The sequence below is a fragment of the Pleurodeles waltl genome, chromosome 4_1 (genome assembly GCF_031143425.1).
Source record: "Pleurodeles waltl isolate 20211129_DDA chromosome 4_1, aPleWal1.hap1.20221129, whole genome shotgun sequence".
NCBI classification, from domain to species: domain Eukaryota; kingdom Metazoa; phylum Chordata; class Amphibia; order Caudata; family Salamandridae; genus Pleurodeles; species Pleurodeles waltl.
In genome coordinates, this window is record NC_090442.1 from 438,202,113 (window position 1) to 438,223,938 (window position 21,826).

The 21,826-nt window shown below is 45.1% G+C and overlaps 1 protein-coding gene across 1 annotated transcript in view; it reads right to left on the reverse strand.

Moving 5' to 3' along the window:
* The window catches only part of SEMA3E (semaphorin 3E), a 553,526-nt gene that overhangs the window by 46,234 nt on the left and 485,466 nt on the right, over positions 1 to 21,826 (reverse strand). Inside the window, exons 13-14 of the mRNA XM_069228706.1 lie at positions 14,183 to 14,224; positions 11,454 to 11,620 (exon numbers count right to left, since the gene is read on the reverse strand). Coding sequence (XP_069084807.1) covers positions 11,454 to 11,620; positions 14,183 to 14,224 — 209 coding nt within the window. The remainder of the gene's footprint in view (positions 1 to 11,453; positions 11,621 to 14,182; positions 14,225 to 21,826) is intronic.

Below are 21,826 nucleotides of genomic sequence, written 5' to 3' on the forward strand. Positions count from 1 at the left end.
GGGCAGCCCTAATGTTAGCCTATGAAGGGAGCAGGCCTCTCAGTAGTGTGAAAACGAATTTAGGAGTTTTACACTACCAGGACATATAACTACACAGGTACATGTCCTGCCTTTTACCTACACAGCACCCTGCCCTAGGGGTTACCTAGGGCACACCTTAAGGGTGACTTATATGTAGAAAAAGGGGAGTTCTAGGCTTGGCAAGTACTTTTAAATGCCAAGTCGAGGTGGCAGTGAAACTGCACACACAGGCCTTGCAATGGCAGGCCTGAGACAAGGAAAAAGGGGCTACTTAAGTGGGTGGCACAACCAGTGCTGCAGGCCCACTAGTAGCATTTAATTTACCAGCCCTATGCACATAAAGTGCACCTTACTAGGGACTTATAAGTAAATTAATAGTCCAATCAGGTAGGATTCCAGGTTACCATGTTTTAAGGGAGAGAGCATATGCACTTTAGCACTGGTTAGCAGTGGTAAAGTGCGCAGAGTCTATAAACCAGCAAAAACAGTGTCCAAAAAAATGGAGGGAGGCAGGCAAAAAGTTAGGGGTGACTACCCTAAGGCTGTCAGGTCTAACAATATCAAATATGAAAGCAGCAGGCCAGGGCACACCAAAACAAGTTTTGTGTGGTTGATCCAAGTGGTCAATCAAGTAGTGTCAAAGTTCAGGTGGTAAGTGAAAATGAACATTTATTGAAGAGTGAACAAGTATGGTCGATATGCAGGACAACGACCACATGTAAGACAAATAATCTGAAAAACAGCCAACTGCCGACATGTGTTTCGTCTTCTAGACTTTGGCAAGGCTGTGGGGTAAACATACACTATATACATATTGGTAACATGGAACATGGAAATTCATGGGGAACTAACATGGCCAAAATCACCCCTGCTCTAGTTAAATGTAGGTCTTTGGTCAAACTTGTATGGCACGTCTCAGGAACAAGCTCTAGATTATGAAATGACATAAAAATGTCCGCAATTAGAGAGGCTTTAAAACAGATTATTCAAACCTTACATGCCCAACAAGAGGGAAGCGATTGATAACGTTCCTGATACCCAGTGAAAGGCTACTGTCAGAGATGCTCTCTTATTTATTGCAGACACAAAAATGCTTAGACAATGCTGTAGAGTAATGGAAAGTGGGCGCGGAAACTACACCTTGCCTCTGATATGATGGCTTATTTTAAAACAGTTTAAAAAGGGGGGGTTTCAAAATGTGTTTTATCCATGTTAATTTCCATAGAGATTTTGAACAGGAATACAGGCCGAATCGCTGGATGGAATTATACAAAATTTGGCAGAAAACTAGGTCTTGGTCCAGGTAAAGCCTTTTTTGTTATTTGGTGTAAATCCATCCAGTAGTTCTTGAAATATTGAAGGAAAACTAAATTTGTATATATAGGGACATGAAGCCACCACAAATGCTCCCAATCTCATGGTAAGACCTGATTGGTTGCCAACACTTCAACAAGGAAGTGTTGACAGCCATCTTGGGACATGGCTGTGGTTTTGCGCGGCTGTGGTTGGATTATTGTATAGTAATGAAAATTACGTTAATGAAACTATAGAAATTACAGGGACGTAATATTTAGGAAATCTTATAAAAACCTTAGAAATTCACCTAAAATATTAAGGGTTACAGGGACGTTATAGTAAGTTCCGAATTTATTCGCACAAAACCATAGAAATTCAGCAGTTATAGTTAGAAGTATTTCAAGTAACTATAACTCGTGGCCTAAGGTAACTATAACTCACACCCTCGCCATGCACTCCTATTTACCCCAGATATTTCAGCACTCATGACAACTTTTATAACATCAATAAAAATATCAATGAAACATTAAAATTCAAATTATTGAAGAAGCAACTGTGCATTGCGGGGGCGTGACTTATAGAGTTACCTTAGGCAGCAAGTTATAGTTACTTGAAATTACTTTAACTGCTGAATTTCTATTGTTTTGTTCAAATACATTTAGAACCTAACTATAACGTCCCTGTTACCTCTGGCTTTTTGAGTGACTATGGGGGTCATTATGACCCTGGCGGAAGGAGGAGAAGCGGCGGTAAGACCGCCAACAGGCTGGCGGTCTTTTTTTTTTGTATTATGACCATGGCAGTTACTGCCCGGCGGCCGTCACTATACCGCCAGCGGTATTTTGACCCGGCTTACCGCCCTGGATTTCCTGCGGTTGGAACCGCCATGAAATCCATGGCGGTAAGCACTATCAGTGTGCCAGGGAATTCCTTCCCTGGCACTGATAGGGGTCGCCCCCACCCCGATTCCCTCCTCTACACCCCCAACACCCCTGCCACCCACCAAAGGTGGCAGGGCCCCCCTCCCCACCCCAACCCCCAACATCACAGAACTCACACACACACGACACGCACGCAGGCACCACCAAGACACACACGCACACACACCGACATACATGCCTACATCCACACACACAGTCAGACACGCACACCCACATACAAACATACACGCACACATCCATACAGACATACCCACAGACATACACGCACTCATTCCCAATACACGTAACACCTCCGCAAGCATATATGCACTCACACACCCCTCTATATACACAGACGCACACCCCCATGCACCCACACAACACACAACACCCCCCCACCCCCCTCCCCTAACGGAAAATCGACTTACCTGTTCCGTCGATCCTCAGGGAGGGGATGGGAGCCAAGGGGGCTGCTCCGCCAACACCACACCACCAACAGAACACCGCCACGCCGAATCACAGGACGTGGTTCGGTGGACGGTGTTCTGTTGGCGTGGCGGTGAAGGTGGAGCAACCTCCACTTCCCAGCCGCCCGCCAGTATGGCTGTTGGCGGCTCTCCGTCGGAAAAAGGACGGAGAGCAGCCAACAGTCATAGTACGCCGAGCGGCAAACCGCCACTACTGGCGGTCTTCTGCACGGCGGTCCCTCAGCGGTCTTGTAAAAAGACCGCCGAGGTTGTAATGACCACCTATATGTCTACATAAATATATATATATATATATATATATATATATATATATATAAAAAACTGACAGATGCTCACTTAGGACACAAGTCTAGTTGAAACAGGGATTTACCACAAAATGTCATTTGCATCCCTGAAGCAAGTAACATGAGTTCAACAATTTGACCCTTTGAGGGCAGTTCCAGTTCCTGGGTGCCAGCTGGCATTAGAAGCCCTTGTGTGCTGGTGTCCTGGTGTGATTCCTCTTCTTGCAGAAGTCAGAAGTTTTCCTTAGCACAGCCTTCTTCATCAGATGTAGTCTTGCAAGGTCCAGGAATGTTCTGAGGAAGTGATGATGCAGGTGTCAATTTCATCATGTGCACTGGCCAGTGATTACAGAAATTCTTCCATCCAGTCTTAAATATTTTCTCACAATCTGCACCTCCTTTTTCAGCATTTACTTGATGTTTTAATGTAAAATTACACAGGAAATCCTGTTTCATGGTGGCAAAACCAAGCAGGCCTCGATCAGCTTCAAAACCACTCACCTATTCAGATGAGTTCTCCTTCCACATTTCATGGTCACATTAGGTTTGGCATCCTACTGCGACTGGAGCCTGGTTGCCTAGGAGGGTCTTGGGTATGAATACCAAGACAAAGGAGGCAGTGCTGACGCTGTCCTTTGTTATGTCAACTGTTCCTATCCACTTCCAGATAGTTAATCACATCTAGGTGGCCAGCAGCTAGCACCCATCGGGCCCTTTCTGGGCTCAGAGACAGCTCATTATCCTCTGAATCAGGGTTGTTAACTCTGCTAGCCACCCAGAGGATTCAAGCTCCAGAGGTGTGGCAGAAGTGGCTCTGACTCAGTTCTGGCCCATGCAGCCTAAAGTAAATAATTATAAAGTTATTTCCATCTTGCTATATATACAAAATGTGATTTCACATACAATAACATTTTTAAAACTGCACAGGATAGAACATTTGAGGCATTTTTGTAACTTTTGCTAAGCAGATATAGGGAATTAAAATTTGAATCTCATGAAAGCTTACATAGAAAAAAGTTCAGGAAGTCCTACACAGTTAAATAGATTTTTTGCTCTAATTTCACTATGAGGGCATACTAACCACCATATTTACTGCGACTTGCTTTTATATATGAGCACCCTGCCCTTTGGGCTTACAAGACACACTGAAGGCACGACTTAATGTATAAAAGTGGCAAAGGCTGGCATGTGCAACTTCAGAGCATTTAAACTGCAGCCTATCCTGAACAGAGTGGAGCTCCTCGTAGACAGTTTTTTTGTCATAATGTGGGTGGTTTGAATACACACTGCAGCCCACATATGGCATTTAATTTTCGCCTTCATGGGTGCATGTTAGTAACCATTTATAATACATGTTAGGGAAGTAAACTAAATGAAATAGGGAATTCCAATGTACAGTGCATGTTTATTAAGGAAAGCACACATACCTTCCAATTTAGTAGCCAGTGGTTAAGTGTCCACAGTCCCAATGACAACAAACATAGGGTACACAAAATATCATACAATGTGGGGTGAACATGCAGAAGGCACACCTTCATTTGCTGCTATTAGCCTTATCAGTTATTTCCAAAATTAAATTTTTGGTGCACCAGACTTTGTACGGTCGTCAACTAGCCTTGACCAGATATATCCCTCAAACGGGTCTTTTGGGGACCAAGACCTGAGTGTAAATACAACTTTTTTATAAAAGGGAACTTAGCAGTCCGAGTTCACTCTGGTTTAAAAATCAAGTGATAAGTCATACACTCAACACCTAGAAGCTATTTAGTCTGTCATATGCAGTTTATAAGTAGCCTTAGGCTTGCACAGCACCAATTTAAGTAACCTGAGTATGTACTTATTGGCAATATCATTTATATTTGATTCTCTGATAATGCACAATACACCATCACTGCTTTGTAATATCATTCTCAGCACCACCAAGGTTAGTTCTCGATTTGTGCCACTTTGAGTTAAAATGCAGTCAAGGTTGCTAGTCTGTCACCAAGTGAATGTAGTCAGACTTCATGAAACCCTATATGAGAGGATTAGCAAGCTGTCAGACCCCCTGAAATAAAGCCATCTGAAGTTTAAAACACCACCAGTGAACCATCGTTTGGCATTTGTACTGTTATGGATATGTAGAAATGTAAACCGCAGTGACACTAAACTGTTGAAAAAAATACTGGGACTTCAAACACTAAGTCTGCCTTCTGTTTCATTTTCAATCACACATTTTATCAGTTATCCAGGACACAAGTCTGCCTCGGTTTACAGTTTCTCAAAATCCTTTAAACTGGCACCAGCAGGCGACAATATGTTGCAGGATTATGTGTTCCCACAGAATATAACAGAAGTAAATTGCTCATATCTTAGATGACACCTGGCTATACTCACAACCAATCCGAAGTGACGAAAGCAATACAACTAATTACGATTCGATTAGCTTGTAAAACTCCTGATTATTTAAATAGTCAGAACGTTTGGCTCACAGTCAAGTATTATATTTTTAAATCATGTCAGCCTCATGGATCTCAGCTCAAAGCATGCACGCTCTTCTTCCAAAATAATACATTTCTATATCACGTATTTCTTAGCCTCCCATTGAAGGGCCATTGCACTCAAACCTGAATAAGATGATGCAAATGAAACTTTGTATCAATGATTATTACCTAACAAATGCGTATTTATGTGAGCTATTCTAGCATTCCTAAATGAATGTTTAAGTCAATCGTTATGCCTGATTTTAATCTTAAACACACGAAGTTAATGAAGGGAGACTATAATATCTTCTATTTAATCTGATAAAAACAAACTGTTATAGCAGGGTTTGATTGCTGCGAGGCTATGAACGCCTTAGGGAGATACTTATTTGCTATTGTAACTTGGAAGACCATTCAGATCAATGCACAATCTAGAAACAAAAATGTTCCTATCAACCAACTTTAAATAGTTCATTTTGTTTTGTAAGATTTCCAAATGTGGTCATAATGTTCTTAATCTATTTACATTACATGATACCCTGGGCTTTCCTGAAATGTCAAGTTGAAAGATGGCTTTAGAGATCATAGTACATGAATGGGGCAGTGCGATGACAGTATATTACTTTCCAGGCCATATTTATCAACATTTCTTGCAACACAGCAAGTCACCATGTTGTGCTGTGTGAAAGGGAGAAGGCAATACTGTGTTGCATTTAACATAATATGGCCCAATCCTGCTCTCTGTCTGTGCTAGAGCACAAACTGCTGTCTAGCGCCAATGCACGCACCCTTGCACCATGGTACAACAGGGCCTGCGTTGTAGGCTGGATTGCTTTTGTGCAGGAAGGTGCACCTCCCTGCATAAAAACAATTCTATGAGGCTTTTCCTCTTTCTACATGTGTTGCAGAAAAAAGAGAAGAAATAAAGATATTTCTCCTTGTAACGCCTCCCCTGGGGAGGTGTAGCATTCTGATACATTCCCAGGTCTACAAGTGTCAATAAATCTATGATTTCTTTAGAATGCATGGTTGGATGCATGGGAACACCTACACTCCTCCCATGGGACACATCAATGGGACAGAGTAACACAAGGCAATGACTTGCACTGCCTTGCATTATTCCAGATTTACCAAGCCACGTAGGGCCACACACAAATGACTTTGTGTGGCTTGGAAATCTCATTTGGGTTTTGCTTTGCCCAAGCACCCCTTATGTGAAACAAGGGCAATGCAAAATGTTGATAAATATGCCCCTTGATTTATATTGCTCATATGTGCCCTTTTACATGACAATTTGTTTACAGTTTCAGCAACAGAGAAATGAGTAATGTTTCCAGAATCAAATCTGTTTTCACCACATAGTCCTTAAAATGGGATTAGAACACAAGTTGCCAGATTCTAAGGTGAACAACGTAACTCCCAGAAATCTTTGACCTGGCTAGAGTCACCAATTTTGGAAGATCAAATGAGGAATGTTCTACTGGACATTATTCTTCTCAAATTCTTGCGAGATCTGCATTCTTATCTCATTTATTGGATCCAAGCGACAGAGTCGTTAGGGAATCAAGTATAAAAGCATTGATCTGCACTTTCTCAACCTCGCTCAAAAGTCAATATACATTTCCTTTCACAAGTGTATACAGATATCAGGAATGTGTGGTATAGTCTTTGCACTTTTAATGCCTTGCTTAAGACAGCACATGTGCTGTCACTTACTAGACCTCTTCTTGCATTGCGCAGAGGTTAGGGATGCTCATTGGTTTCATTGTCATTGTCATTTGCTTATTTTGTATTCTTCATCTTTGGTAGGCTTTCTTCCTCTTCCTGTGTTTGTTTCTCCCCAGAGCACAGATGCATTACTTGTATCATCCTATTGTTCATTTTTTCAGGTGCTACTTTTTTCTTTTTGTTTCAGAACCCTACAAGAATGCATGTTTTTCAGCTGTCTCCCTTGTAAACATTTCCAGTGTGCTGTCTATGTGGTTGCCCTTGCCACTCTCATCCACTCTTCGTCATTTGTGTGGATGCCCCATTCTCTGCCAATGCTTATTCATTGACTGTGGCAGGTTTCTCCAATATTTCATAGATTTCACCAATGTCATTAAGATTTCAAATGTGGAATAATTTAATTCATTTTTTGGTTAGTCAAAAACGTATAGAATGTTGTTAAATTGCCTTAATGCAGTCATTTTTCATTTGTTTTGAATAGGTATTTCCTTCAAATTGCCACTAGAAATTTAGTTTTATGATATTGTATTGTAAATTGCTCTGTGCAGCTTGTTCATTTACGTTATGCCTTCGTGTTTTTTTCATTATATATAAAATGGTAACAATGTATATAATCTGGAATCATACTATTTTCTGTTTTTGTTGCATTATTGCATTTTGTTATAGATGGCATACCAAAAACCTCCTGGACAGTTATGCAGATGTTTCTACATGTTTGTGCATACTCATCTATGCCTTTCTAATAAAGAGTATGTGCTAAATGGCCAGAACGTTGATGTTCACAATACCAGATATTCACACATATTGTGTATGCATAATTTGTTGTCCTGATATGGGGGCAAAGAGTGATGTCTTGTTTCAGCTTATCCTAATGTCCTGCATTCCAAGGACAATACACCTTGGTGCCCTCAATTAATCTATTTGACTAGGAGGTTTGCCTAAGTTGTGGGTCAGTAATACCAAAAAAACAAAAGTACACAGTTCCAGCAATAGACTCGTACAAATGTATACAGTAAGCAATAGAGTCTATGAGTCTGCTCTTATTAGAACAAGTAATAACTTGAATCAGTAATAACCTTAGCTTTGATGTACCTGAGTCCTATAGGCCAATACCATTGCACACTAGGAATAGTGTTGGTTTCCATAAACAGGATTGTCAAGCCATTAACCACCTTATAAGCTTTTTAGCATGACTAGGTCATAGTATTGTAGAGAATAGATCCACCTTGCTCTTTTACATGTGTAAGAGCAGGTAGGGTAACAGAACCTGTGAAATGCACTGCACCCTTTAAATGATATTGCACCACAGACAATCTCTAAATTGCAAAAAGCATTAACTTTCAAAACAGTATCCAGTTGTGCAACAAGTGTGGTATCATTATATATTTATGGGAACCCATTCAGTGCCAGCACAATGTCAACTGTAATCCCCCACAAAATGGAGACATTTGTCACCCGGATAGGAAGAGGTCACCCTGCGCTGCATGTTTAAATAGAATGTTTTTACCATAGCATGTCATATCACCTATTTGATGCCTCTAAAAGTCTAAGGGGGTCATTCCGACCCTGGCGGTCCATGATCGCCAGGGCCGGGGACCGCGGAAGCACCGGCAACAGGCTGGCGGTGCTTCCAGGGCCATTCTGACCGCGGCAGTAAAGCCGCGGTCAGAAAAGGGCAACCGGCGGTTTTCCCACCGGTTTACCCCTGGCCCAAGGAATCCGCCATGGCGGCGCTGCTTGCAGCACCGCCATGGGGATTCCGACCCCTTCCCGCCATCCTGGTCCTGGCGGTAAATACCGCCAGGAACAGGATGGCGGGAACGGGTGTCGTGAGGCCCCTGGGGGCCCCTGCACTGCCCATGCCATAGGCATGGGCAGTGCAGGGGCCCCCTAACAGGGCCCCATAAAGATTTTCAGTGTCTGCTGTGCAGACACTGAAAATCGCGACGGGTGCCACTGCACCCGTCGCACCCCTTCAACTCCGCTGGCTCCATTCGGAGCCGGCTTCATTGTTGAAGGGGCTTTCCCGCTGGGCCGGCGGGCGGCCTTCTGGCGGTTGCCCGCCGGCCCAGCGGGAAAGTCAGAATGACCGCCGCGGTCATTTGACCGCAGTACGGTCTTTTGGCGGTTCCCGCCAGGCGGGCGGCTTCCGCCGCCCGCCGGGGTCGGAATGACCCCCTAAATGTGGAAAACACCTACAATTATTATTACCCGGTTTAATGTTACTCACTTTACTGACCACTGAAGGACGGAAGGATGAGGTAAATGCACCAGCACTCAATTTGTGATCTGCAGGCCCCTGCAAATGTCAGCAGCAAACATTTGACTCATAGAGCCATGTTGTTAGTATTGCAAACTCTTACAAATGCAATAGCAAATAATAAAGTGCTGAAAATATGTATAGGAAGCTAGCTTTCAAGCCATATCTCTCTCTAGTTCAACTTGTGCTGTTCTTTCATTTCATGTTTTGATTTATATGGCTTTATCAGTCCATTGAATGCACAAAGACACGCACATGTCCACCCTAAAATGAGGTCAAACAGTAATTAATACAAGCATTTTCAATGCAACGGGTCACGCATTAGCTCTAGTTAGAGATATTAGCATTGTAAATAAAAAAAACGCAGCACGATCGCACTATGTAAAATGCAGCGCGATCGCGCTGCACGGAAAATAAACAAATAAAGCAGTCCGGAGACCATGCTGAAAACATTGAGCCTCATATGTTTTTAGTAGTCTTTGCGCTCGCCCATAAAAACTATGCCATTACCATGGCACCGGTTCATGTACATCCTAGCAGGCAGTAGTTGGGCAAATTATTGTAGAATGGGGCATATTTAAATTATGGCTTTGGTTCGTGCACATCTTAACAGGCAGCAGTTCAGTACATTATTTTGGAATGGAGCATACTTTTACTCTGCTTTCCCTCCTCAGACTCTGCAATTGGGCTTCACAATGCATTCAATAATGTCAAGTTCTTTAAATTCATGTCTTTCTTAGGGTTCCGTGTAATGTCCCTTGCACCATTCATGGATTCAATGTATTCTATACATACTCTGTGGACGGTGGTTCTGCATCCTTCAGCAATTAGCTTCTTTGCTTTGAGGCACTGTCAGTCACATCTTGGATCAGCCCACAGTTCCATTGTAGCATCACCTGTCTATTGGCTGTATGGATCTCTGCACATGCACAAGGGACTTTTTTACGTGTAATTTGCCGTCACATATTTAATTCTTCATCTCATTTATGTAGTGTATACACAATGCAAACCTGTTTTTGTCATTGTTATGCACAGCTGCAGGCATTTTCGTTTCTTCTTTTTGAATTGTCGTTGCAACAGTCAAACGCATTGGCTTGTTTATAATCTGGCCATAATAAGTGATGTCAACTCCCATAATTGATAAAGGTTCCCACAGAGTACCTTTAGGCATTCGTTCCACTGTAGTGTGTTTGCACATAACACCGGAGGCTGTTTGCCACCCATATCGGTCACCCATATCAAAACCAGCACGTCCTCCCTGTTGGGGCCTGTTTAGGATGAATGTGTTGTTTGGCATCTTACTGTTATGTCACACCTACTTTAATGTTCAAAAATACTCCACAAACGCAATTGACTATTTCTTCAACATCCCATTGTTTATGGTATTGCTTACGGTGAATTTCTCTTTGTAGTATCCATTTTTTTAATGGTTGTAATTTTTGTATTACTTTCTAAAATACATTTTGTTTGTTTGACTACTTTGATGTCAGAGCAGTGAAATGGTGGACCCTGAAGCCCTGCACTAATTGATGGCGATACACAACCGCCTTCCCCAGTTCTTCCGAAACCCCAGGAAGGTAGTGGAACGAGGGCGGTACCATTGTGCTATCAACCATAATCTCTCCATTCAGGCAGGAGTCTCTGCTATCTCCACTAGTAGGGAAATGCAGGCTAGACTGAAGAGCCAATGAGGTGCCAGACACCCATTCTCAATGTGGGAGAGTTGGGTTGGGTTGAGCTTTAGGCTGGGGAGAGGGTGGTGCTGGGAGGTGGCAGGATGCTAGGCATTGTCTTATTCCACTACAGGGGTGGGGTCTCAGAGTTCTCGAGGGGAGCTGGGAAAGGGAGAGGACACCAGGAAATTCTCTTTTAGAATATTGGGATAGACCAGGAGGACGGTTATCGGTTGGCAAAATGGCAATATTTGTTCATGCATTAAAAGAAAGGTTTCATTTAGTTGAATCCTTGAACGAATAAACAGCATTTGCTTTTACCTTTTGGACATCACTCCAGATGGATAGTAGCGGGAACATGACACGCCATCCCAAGCACAGTAAGGATCTCTCGCCAGGCAGCAGTCCGCGCAGGCAGAGCCATATATGTGACACTGATGAAGCTTTACTTGGGCTACACCTGACTCAGAACCTATGTACAGTTGTTGCTAAGAGAAATACGTGAAGAAAAAATGTCACTAGGAATGGTCATTGAAAGGGGTGTTCATTCTGAAAAGCATCACATCAACACTGTTGTACAGTTGAAAAGTGTAAAACCTCAAATAATCAATGTCTTCCTATTTAAACATCTGCGAAGGCTCTATGAGGAGTGTAGGAAAGAGTAACAACAAAACACGTCACAAAAACGTATTTTTGATATTAACTGTTTCCATTAGGTAATAGAAAAACATGTGTATGTGTGTCCGATGTGTTTTATATGCACTGATTTAAATTGTACCTCTAAATCTTTAAATAGTTAGTTGCACATAGTCGACGGGAACAGGGAAAGTGTTTTCCCAAATGCAAGGAGAAACCTCCCTTTGTATTGAGGCCTTTTATTTTTGTTCGAAGGACATAGCCCCCCCATCCCGAAGTGTGTCTATTCTGAAGAAAAAGCAAGCCCAGAGGGCACTTTAAACATGCTGACGGCTGGGCAAACCTTCGTTGCTGTAAAAGGAGTCACCAGGATCTAAATAAGGCCCCTAAGTAATGCTCATCCTGAATTTCTTTCCTTCTCCACTGCTCATAAATCCTCAGGTTCTATGATGCATAATATAACCATTTTATTGCCAAGGTTAAAACCTTAGAGTGGGGAGATCTGCATTATAAGTAATCTATGAACGTGCAGGTAAATTCTGATATCATTGCTTCTGCTTACCACCTTACAGAGCAGATTTATGAAATGTGGCACTGCACCTAGTGCAGCACCACTTTTGTAGCTCCACTAAGAGCCCCCCCTAAAGCCACCATGGTATTTTAAATATGGCACACCATGGCGGTAGTTAGGGTGACTAGCGTCATCATTTTTCACGCTAGTCCAGCACTTTGCAGGATTAGCATAAAAATTCTGACACTAATCTTGCAAAGCACCCAGAGGACCATTGTAATAAATGGAAGCCTCTTTTTAACGCCTTCGTTTAGCAGATGTTAAAAATGACGATATAAATGGTGCAAAGGAATCTCATAGAGATTTCTTTGTGCCGTTTTTACACCCTCCCGGGCCGGAACGCCCCCCTTGCATACATTATGCCTGGTGCAGGCATAATGTGGCACAAGGGGTAGCAAAGCATTATAAGCATAGCACCACTTTGTAAATAGAGTGCAGCATTTTTCCCCTTCCAATGCCACATTTGCGTAAAAAAATTACGCTAATGTGGCGTTGGAACGGCTCAATGCAAGCATAATAAAGTTCTTTCACGAGATAAGCCTTGTATGCGACTAGAGAAAATAGCCACTGTGGTTCAAGGAATAAGCAGGGCCATACGGAATAAGGCCTGACATTGTGGTCTAAAACTATCATAATTTTTCATGATGGGTGATAATATTTTTCTTTTCTTTTCAAGACAAATTCATTAAAAACAAAATTGTAATTCATTGTGGCACTGTGTAACATTGTTTTCTACCAATATTTTGCAAACATTCACAGCGACAGTCATTCTTTGCTGATTCAGACGCTTCACTATTATAGACCTTGATTGATTTGCTCAGAATAGCTGTGAAACTGAATGAGTTCTTATGTTGGTAGAGGGCACATTGGTTATTATTTGCAGCACTATCGAATCCAAATTTGTAGAAAGACTACACTGTGGAAGATGTGAGCAGCAAATGGGTACATGGGAGAGGAATGACACCTAGCAAGAATTCTCTGTTTCCGTATCTCTAAAAATTAGAATTGCATTTTGGTGCACAGGAGCTCTATCCTTGTCACATTTTTATGAATGTGGGGGTAACATTTTTTTATGCACAGATCCCAAAAAAATCACAAAACCTATAAGCAAGACTGCTAATGATCCATGCATTATCAGTGAGGTGGTCTCTTACTACTGTATCTTGAAGAGGACGATGCAAGTTATATCGTCTATTTTAAATTGCCAGATGCTGAATCACAAAGTGGTCTGCAATCTGCTGTCTTTACAAGTTATGAAATAGCGAATTTAGTACTGTAGATAATCGAGCCCATTTTCCAAAATGTGTGGAAAGTGTATGCTATTTGTGTGCTCATGTGATTACGTGGATATATTGTTTCAATCACCTTTACCTGTGGAGGTCATGCCCTGATGGGCACAAGAGGCTGCCTTTTGGCTACGCATGTTGTGTTAATCGAGCAGCACTTCTACCTCTTAACTTGCATGTAGACATTTTGATAGTAGGGATGCATTGTCTATGTCTAACTAGCCTATGCATGGGTGCAGTATCAGCCCTAGACCATCAAAAACATGGCCACTATTTTCACCTGTTTGCAACTTCTCGATGAATGTCTATTGAAGTGTAAGCAGGGACAGCACTCAGGATAATTGTCGATATACCTTAGTACACATTTGATAAGATATACACACAGATATGTAATGCACAAAAGTGATAACAAGACTTTAATTAAACAGTTCACATACACATCACTTTACTACAATTCTAACAAAGTTAAAATGGAAAGCAGGCATTCACATTTTAGCTGCTCATTTAAGTCCATAATTCTGCAGCTGCACGATACGATGAAAATAGTACACACTTACTCTTTTCATTGAAATTTCCATAGAAATTATGGGAACTGGAGCCTAGAAAATAAAAGGGTCGTTCAGAACACACAATCATTGTTGTAATGACTTTACAGTGCAACAAGAACCTTGCAGCCTTGCACAACCACAACAAACGAAATATGTTCTTGACTGAGAAGGCATGCCTGATGAAAGTCTGCCTGTGGTGTACAAACTACATTTAAATATATATTGTAGTGCATTGCTTGAAGTCGTACACGCTGCAGATATTCGCACCGGAAAGCAAGCACTCCCAGCATTCCCACTGGGACATTTTCACAACACCATGGTTGATTGTCATGTCCTGCTAAAGTCCCTTACACATAGCTCACATGTCAATTTTCAAATATAGCACACCATTAACAAATGGAATATATCAATACGTATTTTAGCTAGATAACAACGACTTCCGATCATTTCCTTTTTCAAACGAATGTGATACGTTAGTGATATGCCAGTGCTCAGACTTGAAAGTAGGTTTAATTATGTAGTTTTGAAAATATATACGTTGAGATAGGAATATTAAATCTAGTTGTGGCACTAATTAGAAAAAAATAATTTATGCCTCAAATTATTGATTCTATTCTGGTAACGCCTTAGGAAACACCGGCTTCAAAGCTCTTATGGCATAAGTAACTGAAGAAAATTAATTATCAGGGAAAAAGGTACAATGCGAATTCAATGAAATGCACAATGCGTTTTTTCATTAAAAAAAAAGAATATTGGTATGGTTATATATTTGTTAGAAATGGGGTTTTTGGTTGGCAGTTAGGTTGCCCTCTGTCCAAGCAAGAACCCTCACTCTAGTCAGGGTAAGTCACACACAATCCCAAATCAGCCTGTGCTCACCCTCCGGTAGCTTGGCACGAGCAGTCAGGCTTAACTTAGAAGGCAATGTGTAAAGCATTTGTGCAATAAATCATACAACACCATAGCATAACACCACAAAAATACACCACACAGTATTTAGAAAAATATATAATATTTATCTGGGTAATTGTAGGTCAAAACGATCAAAGTTGCAATACGAATTTGTGAAGATATCACTGAAAAGTGATATTAAGTGTCTTTGAGTCTTTAAAAAGCAATAAAGTGTCTTTCAAGCACAGAGTACCTGGTTTCTGGTGGGAAATCTCCTCAGAGGGCCACAGGAGAAGAGATGCGTAGAAAAAGGGGTGTGTGCGTCGATTTCTTCTCAGCACACACAGACTTGCGTCGTTCTTTTCCACGCGGGGAAGTCGGGCGTCGTTTTCCGGCGCGCAGACAGTCTCTTTTTGTGGATCGCGGGGATTACCAGATGTCCCGGGTCTGTGCGTGGATTCTCCTGCTTATTTTCCGGCTGCGCGTCGTTCTGCGGGGCTGCGCGTCGAAGTTTCGATCTCACGGTAGGCGTCGCGTCGATTTCTCCTTGGAAGTCGGGCGGCGTTGTCCTTGCGAGGCCGTGCGTCGAAATTTTGGTCTCACGGCAGGCGTCGCGTCGATTTCTCCTTGGAAGTCGGGCGGCGTTGTCCTTGCGAGGCCGTGCGTCAAAGTTTCGCACTCACGGTAGGCGTCGCGTCGATTTCTCCTTGGAAGTCGGGCGGCTTTGTCCTTGCGAGGTTGTGCGTCGAAGTCTCGATCGTCCCGAGGGCGTCGCGTTGATCAGCGTCGGTGTGCGGCGTTTTTCTCGCCGCGAAACAAGCTGTGCGTCGAAATTTTCGGCGCACGGAGCGTCCACGTGAAAGGAAGAAGTCTTTTTGGTCCTGAGACTTCAAGGAACAGGAGGCAAGCTCTATCCAAGCCCTTGGAGAGCACTTTCACAGCCAGACAAGAGTTCAGCAAGGCAGCAGGGCAACAGCAAGACAGCAGTCCTTTGGAGAAAGCAGACAGGTGAGTCCTTTGAGCAGCCAGGCAGTTCTTCTTGGCAGGATGTAGTTTCTGGTTCAGGTTTCTTCTCCAGCAAGTGTGTGATGAGGTAGGGCAGAGGCCCTGTTTTATACTAAGTTGTGCCTTTGAAGTGGGGGTGATTTCAAAGAGTCTCTAAGAAATGCACCAAGTTCCCTTTCAGCTCAATCCTGTCTGCCAGAGTCCCAGTAGGGGGTGTGGCAGTCCTTTGTGTGAGGGCAGGCCCTCCACCCTCCCAGCCCAGGAAGACCCATTCAAAATGCAGATGTATGCAAGTGAGGCTGAGTACCCTGTGTTTGGGGTGTGTCTGAGTGAATGCACAAGGAGCTGTCAACTAAACCTAGCCAGACGTGGATTGAAGGGCACAACAAGTTTTTAGTGCAAAGAAATGCTCACTTTCTAAAAGTGGCATTTCTAGAATAGTAATATTAAATCCGACTTCACCAGTCAGCAGGATTTTAGATTACCATTCTGGCCATACTAAATATGACCTTCCTGCTCCTTTCAGATCAGCAGCTGCCACTTCAACAGTGTATGAGGGCAGCCCCAATGTTAGCCTATGAAGGGAGCAGGCCTCACAGTAGTGTAAAAACGAATTTAGGAGTTTTACACTACCAGGACATATAACTACACAGGTACATGTCCTGCCTTTTACCTACACAGCACCCTGCTCTAGGGGTTACCTAGGGCACACATTAGGGATGACTTATATGTAGAAAAAGGGGAGTTCTAGGCTTGGCAAGTACTTTTAAATGCCAAGTCGAAGTGGCAGTGAAACTGCACACACAGGCCTTGCAATGGCAGGCCTGAGACAAGGTTAAGGGGCTACTGAGGTGGGTGGCACAACCAGTGCTGCAGGCCCACTAGTAGCATTTAATCTACATGCCCTAGGCACATGTAGTGCACTCTAATAGGGACTTACAGGTAAATTAAATAGTCAATCATGGATAAACCAATCAATAGTACAATTTACACAGAGAGCATATGCACTTTAGCACTGGTTAGCAGTGGTAAAGTGCTCAGAGGTCAAAAGCCAACAACAACAGGTCAGAAAAAATAGGAGGAAGGAGGCAAAAAGTTTGGGGATGTCCCTGTCAAAAAGCCAGGTCCAACATGACCCCCCACCAGCCTAAAGCCAGGGGAGAACAATCACTATCCTGATGTACTTCCCTGTTTGAGGCGACAGAACAAGGACCCAGGCCCACAACAGCAGGGGCATGCTCCAGTTCTTCGCCTTCCTGACTCCAATTGGATCCCTCTGTCCATACTCTCAGGGCCCACTAAGCCCATCCATGGGGAACCTTTCTCCTTTCCTGCGGATCCCATCTGTGCAGCACCTAACCTTACATTGCTCACAGATGTATCCCAGGAGCAGGATAGTACCACCAGGACCAACACAGTGGTGTTGCCCATTCTATCCCCGGGGTGGGACACTTGTCCCCTCCCCAGGGATAACTCTGTCCACCCGGACAGCAAGCCACAGTGATTACTGACAGCTGCCAGGGATGAGAGCCAGGCCCCAGGCCTCTCAAAGCTCTCCAACCACTGTGGCTGTGGAGAGTGGGGGGCGGTAGCCCCAGGTGCTGGGCACCCTTTAACCACTCTCCCTTCCACCAGGTCAGGGATGACAGCCTGAACCTGGTCCTCCCCTCTGGAGCTTTGTACCCTCCCTCCTGGAGCGGTACCCCCAGAGTCCAACATGGCCAGGGGGCTTACAGAAGTCGCCCTGTACAATTCCTCCACCAGTGCAGGGCTGTTAACCTGCCACTGGCCCTCCAACCTGGGGTCTGTACCTTCAGGTTGGACTAGGGCCCGGGGTGAGGCTTCCCTCCCCCTGCCCTCCCTTCTGGGGTCCAGCACCCTCCAACTAGGAGTGGCCTCCTCAGAAGACAACATGGTAGGGGCACTGTTATCAGTAGCCCGTCCCTCCAGGTCCGGGGGGACACCCTGAACCTGGTCTTCCAGCCCAGGGTCTGTACCCTCAGACTGGATCACCGCCTGGCAAACCAGGACTTCCTGGGAGGCACACCTACCCCCCACCAGGTCAGAGTTTAACCTCTGCACCTGCCCATTCAACTCAGAGTCACCACCCTGAAGTTGAACAATTGCCTGGCACGCCAGGACTTCCTGGAGGGCACACTGACCCTCCACCAGGTCAGAGTTTAACCTCTGCACCTGACCATTCAACTCAGAGTCACCACCCTGAAGTTGAACAATTGCCTGGCACACCAGGACTTCCGGGAGGGCACACTGACCCTCCACCAGGTCAGAGTTTAACCTCTGCACCTGACCTCTCAACTCAGAGTCACCACCCTGAAGTTGAACAATTGCCTGGCGCACCAGGACTTTCTGGGAGGCACACCTACCTCCCACCAGGTCAGAGTTTAACCTCTGAGCCTGGTTCCCCAACCCAGGGTCACCACCCTGAGGTTGGGCAATTGCCTGGCACGCCAGGACTTTCTGGGGGGCACACCTACCCCCCACCAGGTCAGAGTTTAACCTCTGAACCTGGTCATCCAACCCAGAGTCAACACCCTGAGGTTGGACAATTGCCTGGCACAGCAGGGCTTCTTGGGAGGCACACCTGCCTCCCACCAGGTCAGAGTTTAACCTCTGAACCTGGGTATCCAACCCAGAGTCAGCACTCTGAGGTTGAACAATTGCCTGGCACGCCAGGCCTTTCTGGAGGGCACACTGACCCTCCACCAGGTCAGAGTTTAACCTCTGAACTGGGCCATTCAACTCAGAGTTACCACCCTGAAGTTGAACAATTGCCTGGCGCACCAGGACTTTCTGGGAGGCACACCTACCTCCCACCAGGTCAGAGTTTAACCTCTGAGCCTGGTACCCCAACCCAGGGTCACCACCCTGAGGTTGGGCAATTGCCTGGCACGCCAGGACTTTCTGGGGGGCACACCTACCCCCCACCAGGTCAGAGTTTAACCTCTGAACCTGGTCATCCAACCCAGAGTCAACACCCTGAGGTTGGACCACTGCCTGGTACACCAGGGCTTTCTGGGGGGCACACCTACCCCCCACCAGGTCAGAGGTTAACCTCTGAACCTGGATATCCAACCCAGAGTCACCACCCTGAGGTTGAACCATTGCCTGGTATACCAGGACTTTCTGGGGGGCACACCTACCCCCCACCAGGTCAGAGTTTGACCTCTGAACCGGGTTAGCCAACCCAGAGTCACCACCCTGAGGTTGGGCAATTGCCTGGCACCCCAGGACTTTCTGGGAGGCACACCTACCTCCCACCAGGTCAGAGTTTAACCTCTGAACCTGGCCATCCAACCCAGAGTCGACACCCTGAGGTTGGACAACTGCCTGGCACGCCAGGACTTTCTGGGGGGCACACCTACCCCCCACCAGGTCAGAGTTTGACCTCTTCACCTGGTAAGCCAACCCAGAGTCACCACCCTGAGGTTGAGCCATTGCCTGGCATTCCAGGACTTTCTGGGGGGCACATCTACCCCCCACCAGGTCAAAGTTTAACCTCTGAACCCGGTTATCCAACCCAGAGTCACCACCCTGAGGTTGAATCTTTGCCTGGCATGCCAGGACTTCCTGGGGGGCACTCTCACCCCCCACAAGGGACACGCCGTCCCCAAGGGCCACACAAGAGTCTGGTTGGCGCAGGTCTCCCGACCTCTGCCCATCCGGCAGAGTCTGGGTTTCCCCCAAACCAGAAACGGTCTCACCTGGGTCATTCCTGGGGGGCTCTGCTCTCAGAGCTGACCCCTGACTTTCAAGATCCTCCACTGGGGTCTGCCACCCCCTCTCAACCCTATGTCTGGACTTCTGCACCCCCTCACTAGGAGTGGTACTGCCAGACACCAGAACTGTTGGGATGCTGTCTACAGTCATCCCCCCAAGTTCTTCTGACACTGCGGGGCTTCCCTCAAAAGGTGGCCCTACGGTACAGGTTAGGCTCTGAGACCTACCTGGGACACTACAATCCTCTCCCACCTAACTTGGTCGGAATCCACCTAGACCACTCCCTTCAGGAGCACCCCCAAATGCCTCTTCAGACTCTCTGGTACTCACCCAAAAGTCTGCCTCCACTGTAAGTTCCCTGGGGTCAGAGAACTCACACTCCACCTGGTGTTGGCGTAGCTCTGGAAAATAAGGACCAGACATATGCTCTCCAGCAATTACATCACTCTGCCCTTCACATGTATTAACCACAGTACCCTTCACCCAACCACCTAGTAACTCAGCCTTGGAAAAGCACTCTACATCACCCTCTTGAGACTGGTGAGACAGTTTCTGTCTGTCCCTGACACTCAACCCAAACTCTTCTGGGATGTCTCTACACTCTATATCCAGGACGTCCACCAGGGGGGAACCCTTTTCTCTGTCACTCTCTGCTAGAGTCAGTAAAGTGTCCCTCCCCCCAGTAGGAATATGACTCCCTGTGCCAGTTCCCCAATCCTTCTCAGGGACCCTGTGCATAACGGGAACTACCTCATACCCTTGAACTGCCTGGGGTGTGTCAACTTCCTTCTTCAAGTTGGGCACCACATCTCTGGGCTTGTGCCCTTCTTCAGCAGTACTAGATGCAAGATTTTTGCTGCCACCATCTGAACTGGACTCAGCCCTTCCGGCCTCCAGTTTCAGCTCTTTACAGCTCAGCTCTTGAGCTGCAATCTTTTCTTCTTCCAGGGCTAAAAGTCTTTTTGCCTCAACCTCTGCAAGATACTCCTCTAATTGTTGCTCCTGTCGCCTTTGACTTCGGAGCCATTCATCTATTTCTGGGTCACTGTCCAACTCTGAGTAGCCTTCCTCCTCATCTGAGTAGTCTTCCTCCTCATCTGAGGGGTACTTAGTCATTTGGTTTCTTGCTGCCTCTCTCTCTGCCCATCTTTCCTCCCCCCAGACTATGTAGTGATGGAGCATCTCCGCTTTAGTAGATCTCCTTGCTACAGGAAGGCCCCATTGTCTGCAAAGCTTCCTTAGGTCAGCCTTAGTGAGGTGGTCAGTACGAACAAAGAATGAGTAGGTAAGCAATCCCATTTTGATAAGATCTTATCAGCAAAAACCAAAATCCAAAGTCCAAAATATCAATAGTATATCCAGGAGGACATCAGAGAACCAAGAGCCAAAAAAAGATGAAAAATCAAGTTGACCTTCCACTGTGGGTAGGTAGTGAAATACTTAGCTACTGTATGTCACTGCACAAACACCAGTCCTATCCTCACCGCTGATCACCAATGTTAGAAATGGGGTTTTTGGTTGGCAGTTAGGTTGCCCTCTGTCCAAGCAAGAACCCTCACTCTAGTCAGGGTAAGTCACACACAATCCCAAATCAGCCTGTGCTCACCCTCCGGTAGCTTGGCACGAGCAGTCAGGCTTAACTTAGAAGGCAATGTGTAAAGCATTTGTGCAATAAATCATACAACACCATAGCATAACACCACAAAAATACACCACACAGTATTTAGAAAAATATATAATATTTATCTGGGTAATTGTAGGTCAAAACGATCAAAGTTGCAATACGAATTTGTGAAGATATCACTGAAAAGTGATATTAAGTGTCTTTGAGTCTTTAAAAAGCAATAAAGTGTCTTTCAAGCACAGAGTACCTGGTTTCTGGTGGGAAATCTCCTCAGAGGGCCACAGGAGAAGAGATGCGTAGAAAAAGGGGTGTGTGCGTCGATTTCTTCTCAGCACACACAGACTTGCGTCGTTCTTTTCCACGCGGGGAAGTCGGGCGTCGTTTTCCGGCGCGCA